The sequence below is a fragment of the Macrobrachium rosenbergii genome, chromosome 40 (genome assembly GCF_040412425.1).
Source record: "Macrobrachium rosenbergii isolate ZJJX-2024 chromosome 40, ASM4041242v1, whole genome shotgun sequence".
Lineage (NCBI taxonomy): Eukaryota > Metazoa > Arthropoda > Malacostraca > Decapoda > Palaemonidae > Macrobrachium > Macrobrachium rosenbergii.
In genome coordinates, this window is record NC_089780.1 from 14,050,166 (window position 1) to 14,060,165 (window position 10,000).

The window sequence follows — 10,000 nt, forward strand, 5'->3', positions numbered from 1 at the left end:
ATTGAAATTTAAGGCTATTCAGAAACTAACATTAAAATTTAAGGCATTACTATTTAGAAACTAACATTAAAATTTAAGGCATTTTATAAACTAATATCAAACATAAGGCTGTTTAGGAACAAATTTTAAAATTTAAGGCTATTTAAAACTAAAAATGTTTTATTAAACAATCTTGGAAGTCATTTCCTACTAGATTATAAGACTTCTATTTCTGTTTTAATTATTATCCTTCTAAATTCACTTTGAATATTTTTCAAACCATGCGAAAGGCCTTGAATAGTCGTAAGATAATTTAAAAGTCTTTAAGGTTAATAGAAACTAATATTTACATAAGCAATCTTAGAAGTCACAAGGTTAAGAGAAAGTATTATTTTTTTAAGCAATCTTAGAAGTCACTTTTAAAACCTGAAAAAGGCCTTGAATAGTTTATTAAGACAGTGCAAAAGTCTTTAAGGATATTTAGAAACTAGCATTTTTCTCTTAAACATTCTAGGAAGTCATTTCCACCAAAGTCTCGCCCAGAGAGGCCACACATCACATGGGAGCGTCTGGGCAAAAATGAAATTTCAATCCGTCGTTCGGCTTTAAAATCTTTGCTGCTGAAATTGGGTCTTAAGTATTCCTGTTTGGAAAATTCCAGGGGGGGAAAATGCACTTGATTTTCTCAAGCAGAATAGTGTTTGCCCTCACATAAGCCGGGCCTGATGTGGGGCGCCTTTGCATACGCTTGCAAGATTTCAACCGCTGCTGCTGCTGTGGCAATTTTCCCTTCGTGCTTGCGCGTGCTTGCATATATCTTTCTCCCTTTTTTTCTTTGCTTTTGTTTGTGAGGGGATGAGGTGGATAAGAGGGAAGCAGACGCAGATTAAAAAATAGTTGATTTTGATGTTCACAGTTTATTTAAAATTGATAATTAAAAAGTTTGTTTAAAATTGATAATTAATGTATCTTACTTTCAGCTGTCAGCCTTCTAAATTTTTAATGTTGGGAACACCCCCTCCCCCATTTTTTGAAAATTTAAAAACGGAGAAAAGTTCAGAATTGTCATGACAACGGTCACTGGACTGACTCCAAACTACACAAGTACGTATCGTATATATATATATATATATATATATATATATATATATATATATATATATATATATATATATATATATATATATATGCTACTGTTTGTCTTGTTCTGGATGTGTAGTTTCCTTCAATTTTTCTCCCTTAAATACGAAACAAAAATTGTATTTGATTCCCTTTTCAATTTCTCAAAGGTTAATGAGTTTATAATCTATTTTCAGGTAAGCCTGCGAACACCTCTTTAGTCTGCCGTCCAGAAAGGTAATACGGAATGTCCAGTTTTCTTTTATCATAGTTTTTTGTAACTCTACCCCTCTTGATTAATATAATGATTCATTGAGATATTTAGAAGGAAAGTCTTTACGTTACGCTGCACATTAAAATAATTATTCATATAGAGCGAAATCGGCAGTTCCTTTCATTTAGTTTTTTTAGCAAACGTTATTAGCTCGAAGTCGGATAGAAAGAAGTTGAAAAAATGAGTAATCTCGTCGGGGTCTCCACTTCATATATATTATTCCCGGGAGCCCCTGAATGATTTTTTAATTAATTAATGGCTTCTGCGACGAGATGAAGTAATAGAGTTTATCAGTTTTAATTTAAGCTAAATCATCTTCTCTTATTAATGCGGAGATGAATTAGGTGGATAAATTAGTTTGCAAACATTCCACGAATACTATCGGGGGATTTTGATTTATTGCTGTGTATTATTTCGGAACCGTTTTTGTAAGGACCCAATTGAAAATTTCTTGTAAGCACTCCATTTTGAGTGCTGAAAACCAAATGTTCATCCCATATATAGTCATTAATTCTGTTTCTATACTATATATATATATATATATATATATATATATATATATATATATATATATATATATATATATATATGTATGTATATATATATATAAGGAGCTCATAAAAACGCCAAATTGTGGAAAATAAAGGCTATATTTCAGAGACCAAACTGTCTGTCTCCTCAGGCAAATATTGAATGAGAAAAAGTTTCGGAAAAGCGGTATACCAGAAGGTCCATAGGTCACTCCAGTTGACAATTACTCTTTAATCTTCTTAATTGCTGGTTGGAGGAAGATTTTATGTGTAATATCTGAATCCCACTCCCCACATATATATATATATATATATATATATATATATATATATATATATATATATATATATATATATATATATATATATATATATATATATATATATATATATATATATATATATATATATATATATATATATATATATATATATATATATATATGAGCTTGTTGGCGCATGCTACATGTTCTGGATAGCAGCGGTCCCCTACCTACCCCGCCCACACCCGGTGCGGACATACAGGTTTGTAGGAGGAAGGTGGATGACTCCCCTACCCCCTATTCCCCTACCTACCCTCCCCACCCAGGGCGGACAAACAGGTTTGCAAGGGTGGGTGGCTGTATCATATCTCCCCTACTGTCACCCTGAAGAGGACAAACAAATGTATGTATGTATATATATATATATATATATATATATATATATATATATATATATATATATATATATATATATATATATATATAACACACCAGGAAACCTCCATATATCACTTGATGTTTGAAATGCAATATCATTTTCCATTACCTATCAAATCATATATCAAATAATATGTCTCGTTATATTATCAAGTGGATTATACATTTGGACGTTATTCCATGAAACTATGATAGAAATATATCATGCTTTGTATTTTGAAGTACATATTTTAATGTTAAATGTTCGGCATTTAATATTTCAGCTTCAATATTCACGTATTGCTTCGATATTGTGAAGGTAACATTTGTCAGATTTCAGAATCTTTTACATATTTTATCATACTCTTCGTTTGCGAGTTCCTTTTTGTGTTGATAAAACATTGTTGTTTATTGGATATTATGAAGGTAATATTTGCTAAACTTCAGAATCTTTATTAGACTTTTAATTTATATAATTCTGTCTTGTCAGTTATGAAAGACCACATTTTAGTTTCATGTTAAATGGTTGTTTTTCTGATAAACTTCATTTCCTCCAAACATAAAGATAAGAATCAGTTGCATAAGTTTCGTCCAAATGTAGAGGATTTTCAGTCAAGACTCAAATATGGAGTCCAGTTATGCTTTCCATTGAACTGTATCCAAGTACTTTACCTCACTCTTTTACAAACAAGCGAATTTCCCTGACTAAACATGCAAACAGCACAAACACGTCATCAGATGTACCGTGATAAAAACGGCTCCCTCCGTCCAATTACAGGACAGATTTATCCAACCAAACGCAGAAAAGCTTTTAACGATAGATGTCATTTTTTTTAGACTCGGGTTACATGAACGTGAGAGTATCCTGTAAGCTTCACGGCCACGAACTGCGTCCGCGAACTTTTGTGTCCGTTCCCCGTCATTATGCCATTAAAATGAATTAACCTTTCCCCATAGCCTTTTGGGTGCTTGGCCTCAGCTAGCCGCGTGACGTCACTCCTCTCTCTCTCTCTCTCTCTCTCTCTCTCTCTCTCTCTCTCTCTCTCTCTCTCGTTGTGTGTCATATTCGGTGGGATAGAATCATTTCTTGTTTTTGGTAGAAGAAGTCTTCTCTCTCTCTCTCTCTCTCTCTCTCTCTCTCTCTCTCTCTCTCTCTCTCTCTCTCTCTTTTAGCTGTCATATTCAATTGCTTATTTGGGATGTCTCGAGATGGGATAGAATCATTTCTTGTTTTTAGTAGAAGTCCTCTCTCTCTCTCTCTCTCTCTCTCTCTCTCTCTCTCTCTCTCTCTCTCTCTCTCTCTCTCTCTCTCTCTCTATCCGTCACATTCAATTGCTTGTTCGGATGGAAGTCTCAGTAACCCCTGCGACATATTATTTTTCTCTTGATTGCTCATAGGTTATTTATTTAATAATACTCGGAAAGCGTAAGAGTTCTCATGTTAAATGGATGAATGTGCATTAATTATCGCATTTATCTTAGGGGGTACTCCATGCAAATGAGGCTTCTGCATATCTTTGTGAAATGGTTTTAATAGTGTTGGAGTATTTTGCAAAGTAGGAGGGTGGAGTATTTTGCAAAGTAGGAGGGTGGAGTATTTTGCAGAGTAGGAGGGCGGAAATGGGATGACTGTTTGTTTCTCTTTTATATATGTGCACTAACATCTAGAAATTGGGAGCATGTAAGCACAATGTAGGTGAATGGAGTAGGATAAATAATTTTAGGGTAAATGCATAACGATTCTTATTGGAAACGCCAGTGTGCTAAACAAGAAACGCAGTTCTCCATTTACAGCCTTGATAAAGTGTACGCGTGTATTTAACTGATTAAAATAACCAACACTTGACGTGTAGTTGTGAATTTGTTGAACAGAACTTCTAATTACCAATGGGTTTTGAAACACACGCACTTGGATCGTTCTACTAAAAAAAAAAAAAAAAAAAAAATTGGTTGTCAACTGAATACGGTGCAACCAGGGATTTTTTCGTAACTGTCTCTTTATCCATCTGACTGCAAAGCTCACTTGGATCTTAAGCAAAACTCACCTGGATCGTATAAAAAAACTCACCTGGTCGTATGCAAAGATCAACTGGATAGTATACATATGAAAGCTCACCTGGATCGTATGCAAAACTCAAATGGATCGTATGCAAAACTCACCTGGATCGTGCACGAAGTTCAACTGGATCGTATGTAAAACTCACCTGGATCATATACAAAACTCTCCTGGGTCCTTTGCAATATTCACCTGGATCGTACGCAAAGCTCACCAGGATCGTATGCAAGACTCACCTGGATCGTATGCAAGGCTCACCTGGATCGTATGCGAAACACACCTGGATCTTATACAGAACTGACGTGGATCTTATGAAAAACATACCTGGATCGTATGCAATACTCTCTCGGATCGTAAGCATAACTCGCCCGGATCGTATGCAAAACTCACCTGGATCGTATGCAAAACTCATCCGGATCGTATGCAAAACTCACCTGGATCGTAGGGTTTCGTAAGAGATGTGGTGTACGTCGTGTTGGGCAAGGTGATCGTGCACCCAATTTGGGTGTCCTCAGGGGTGCTGTCGTAGGCGATGAGGCCCCACACTTCCGCCCACCAAAGGCCGCTGTCGTTGGTTTTCCTCTCCCCTCGAAGCTGCAGGTCGTACCTGAAGAAGGAGACAGAGAGGTCCTTGGTTTTCGTGAAGTAATTATGTTAAGGATATTATAGAGTTCCTCTTTGGAAATTGCGGATACGATGACCTGAAACCAAACAGTCATATTAGGCCTATACGTGATAGTATGAACCTGCAACTTTCCCAGTATATCGAGAGACATAAATACTACTTATTATTAAAAGGAAAGTAGATAACAGATTGCCTAAAACTAAAACAGGAATAATGGCAAAAAATACCCTTAAGAAATTAACGATCACATAATCATTATCTTGCAAATAGTGTTTACTTGGATGAAATTTTGATGCATTGAGGTTACCTGGGTCTTGTTATGGCATTTTTTACATGAAGGATGTTAGGGATAGACAGCTAGAATGCTGCTGTTTTAGTTCAAGCAGCCTTAAAGAAAGGAGAAAAGAAGGAGGAAGGAAACGGAATAAGGTTTTCACCGATCGATAAATCAGGTATGACTTTGAGATAACAAGTCTACAAGTAAACGAATGAATATGAATATTATTATTTATAATAATAATTGTTGGAATGGTACCGATGAAGCGAAGTCGATTCTACAGAACATTGTTGGCTGTAGTTGTTAATATCGTGAAAGAGGGTACAAATGACTCTTGAGTATCGTGAGAGGAGATACTTGGATTCCTTCTAAAGACCTAAACAGCATTGATTCTAGTGGAGTGCGTCCTCCTGGTATTTGAACAAAACTTCTCTGAATGACTTTGAAATCATTATTCTAATTTGTTTTGCACTTAAGTTCTGAGGATTTTCTGTATGTTTGCGATCATTTTGGGTATGATTAAAAAAAAAAATCGCTTTCGTAAACGATTTGCATCATGTTACGATTGTGAAACAGCCATTCCTTCAAACGCATACATTCACCGGAATAGGTTCCTCGTTATCCGTTGGTTAGAATCTTCCTCCAAAGGGAAAGAAGCGTAATTGAAAAAAAAAAATCCATATCACTTATAATCTCATAACATGAACCGCCACAGATGCAAGCACTAGGCCTATGAAAAAGTGCATGGGTGAATAACAGGAACAGTCATTTAATGTCTGTGGAGAGTGAGAACATCATCATCATCATCTTGATGGCTGGGGGAACTCGCGTTTCATCCGGATACCTTTCAGATGAGTCGACGGCGGAATTCGGATTGGATTTACTAAAACCGCCGCCGCCAAAGCCGTCGGCTATGGGACGGCCACTCACTCTGGCTCGTTTGATCTTTACTTCGACATCTGCATCGACATCGGTCGTCGTGATTAAGGTGTTAGCTTCGGAAATATTCTTTCTGGGTTTGTGTTGACGTTATCATGACTTATTCGCGTTGGTTGCCGGATGGGAAAGTTCACTGTAGGGTGTTTTTGTAGTGATTATGTAATCGTCCATTTTGTAAAGTCTACTTTTTGGGATTATTTCTGATTTAGTTTTGGGGACAGATGGACTCTAATTTGTTATCTGTTTTGCTTTAATGTTAAGTATTGTTTGTTCTTATCGATGTATTGGGAAATTTAGTTTTAATTGTTATTACGCCATAGGCCTAGAATGACCGTTTGGTTGCATACAAGATTAAGTACCCGTACTGTCATAAAGTTACAGTAATTCAAGAGACGATCGCGACGTAAAGTTCCGTCCCTCTGGACGTTACGTACCGTCTCGAATTTGTTGCGTTTTTATATATATATACATGTAAATATGTGTGTATATATATATGTATATAATATATATACTGTATATTTTAATGTATATACATACATACCTAACATATATTTAATCAACAAACAATCACGTGTTGAACAAAAATAAATTTCTGACTCACATCAGGGTCGAACCCAGCTGAATGACGAGACCGCTCCCAACCAAGCCACGCAACTGAAACACCTGGATTCGATCCTGATGTGAGTCAGAACTTTGTATACATATATTTATACATAAAGTTTGTATTGATCGTTGTCATAATCAGAACTGACACTCATCCGGTATTGTCATCTGCCACCGTGTAACTAATTAGAGTTAATTTATATTAAAGCCTTAAAAAGGTCAACGTGTGCGAAGATTAACTCGTGGGTGCTCATTAATTTACGAGAAATCTTCTCAACAACCTTTTTTTTTTTTTTTTAATCTGTGACATTAAGTCAAGGTTCTGTTGTGTAATACTACAACTTTTCCCTTCTGTAATTAGAAGGAGGATCTTTAGATGTTAAAATCACAGCTGTAGAGATTACAGATAGGATGATTGATGTCATTTGCTCGTCTGCCTGTTTAGAATTTATCTAGCTTGTATGTCCGTCTGGAATTTATCTAGCTTGTATGTCTAATCTAGAATTTATTTAGATTATGTGTCTATCTAGAATTTATCCAAATTATATATCTGTCTGTTTAGAATTTATCTAGCTTATATATATGTCTGGAATTTATCTGGCTTATATATGTAATCTAGAATTTATCTAGCATATATATCTATTTAGAATTGATCTAGCGTCTATATGTAATCTAGAATTTATCTAGCTTATATTTCTATCTAGAATTTACCTAGCTTATATATCTGTCTAGAATTAATCTAGCTTATATATCTATCTAGAATTTACCTAGCTTATATATCTATCTAGAATTTACCTAGCTGATATATCTAATCTAGAATTTATCTAGCTGATTATCTAATCTAGAATTTATCAAGCTTATATACAGCACCTACCTAGATTTATCATATCTGTCTATATATCTAGAATTTATCTACCTTATTATCTAAGTAAAGCGAAGAAGATTATTTAAATGTCAAAAGACTAGGCTTGGAGATTACAGGAAACATGATTATTTTCAAACATATGTTATGTGGTAAGGTATAACATTAAAACTAAGAAACATGCAGTGTACATTGGGATTATTGCATGTCATTTACATTCGTTCATGAGTGCAAATATCAGGAGAGAGAAAGTATTATTATTATTATTATTATTATTATTATTATTATTATTATTATTATTATTATTATTATTATTATTATTATTATTATTATTATTTAGAAGATGAATCCTGTTCATATAGAATAAGCCCACAATGGCCATTGGCTTGAAATTCAAGCTTTCAAGGAATTAGACAAACTCACTTATAGGAAAGAAACTAGACAGATTCATTAACTTATAGGAAAGAACTAGACAAACTCACTAACTTATAGGAAAGAAACTAGACAAACTCACAAACTTATAGGAAAGAACTAGACAAACTCACTAACTTATAGGAAAGAAACTAGACAAACTCACTAACTTATAGGAATAAGTAGACAGGTATACTAAATTACAGGAATTAGACTAGACAAATTCATTAACTTGCTGGAAATAAACTAGGCAAATTTACTAACCTGCTGGAAGTAAACTAGACAAATTCTTCAACACTAAGGAAATAAACTAGACAAATTCACTAACTTCCAGGGAATAAACTAGACTAATTTAGTAACTTACAGGGAATAAACTAGACAAATTCAATAACTTTCAGGAAATAAACTAGACAAATTTACTAACCTACAGGAGATAAATTACTAATGAAAGAAACTAGACTAACTTATAGGAAAGAAACTAGACTAAAGTTCACATTTATAGGAAAGAAACTAACTTGCAGGAAATAAACTAGACAAATGCACATTATAGGAATAAATAACCAGGTATACAGGAATTAACTAGACAAATTCATTAACTTGCTGGAAATAAACTAGGACAAATTAGACAAATTCTTCAACAGGAAATAAACTAGACAAATAAACCAGGGAATAAACTAGCCAAATAAACTAGACAAATTCAATAACTTTCAAGAAATAAACTAAACAAATTTACTAACCTACAGGAGATAAATTTAGCCAAAGGAAATAAACTAGACAAATTCTAACCTAGACAAGAAATAAACTTGGCCAAATTCGTTAACCTACAGGAATTAAACTTAGCAAAATTCGCTAACCTACAGGAAATAAATTTAGCCAAATTCGCTAACTTACAGGAAATAAACTCATTACATTAAATACCTCAAGTATCAAAAAAAAAAAAAAAAAAGAGAGAGAGAGAGAGAGCGAGCGCAGCAGTATAGTTTGACAACAAGTGATTCACCGCGTGATCGGGTTATGCTATTCCGCGATACGTTTAATTAATTTTTTTTTTTTTTTGCTTCGTCGAACCGACTCTCGCCGCTTTTTGATGGCTGTGATAAGCGCATAAACATCGCTTCGGCCGTTCTTGTGTATCGGTAAAGGTTAAAATGGTTGGACGGTCAGTATGTGATATACCTCGCTGGGAGTTAATCGCTGCATCATTGCGTGATTTAACAGTGCGATGGAAAGTGGGTTTTTAGTTGCGCTTGGTAACCAGTTGGTTCTTAGCCACGTAAAATAAATCTAATCCTTCGGGCCAGCCCTACGAGAGCTGTTAATCAGCTCAGTGGTCTGGTTAAACTAAGGTATACTTAGCTTACTTTGTCTGTAAGTATTAAGTCTCGAATGTCTCGTAATCATTTCAATCTGATTAACACAGTTACCAGACTACTCTGCGATAACAGTGCTTTGTATTATGAAGACTAGGACGCGTAACATTAGTTGTCAACATGAAAGATTGTTAGTTACCAGTAGAAGCTCAAGTTTTCTGTAAATAAACACCAGTGTCGATAAAAAAAAAAAAACTAAAATTGATTCCATGTCTAGACTCAGATATCACGCCAGAGTCTGATTAATTGTTCCCTGTAGCGTGGTGAACCTTCTT

General features: G+C 34.7%; 1 protein-coding gene across 1 annotated transcript in view; it reads right to left on the reverse strand.

The window, feature by feature from the left end:
• Positions 1-10,000, reverse strand: part of LOC136826143 (uncharacterized) — a 194,983-nt gene that overhangs the window by 20,825 nt on the left and 164,158 nt on the right. Inside the window, exon 6 of the mRNA XM_067083143.1 lies at positions 5,073-5,245. Coding sequence (XP_066939244.1) covers positions 5,073-5,245 — 173 coding nt within the window. The remainder of the gene's footprint in view (positions 1-5,072; positions 5,246-10,000) is intronic.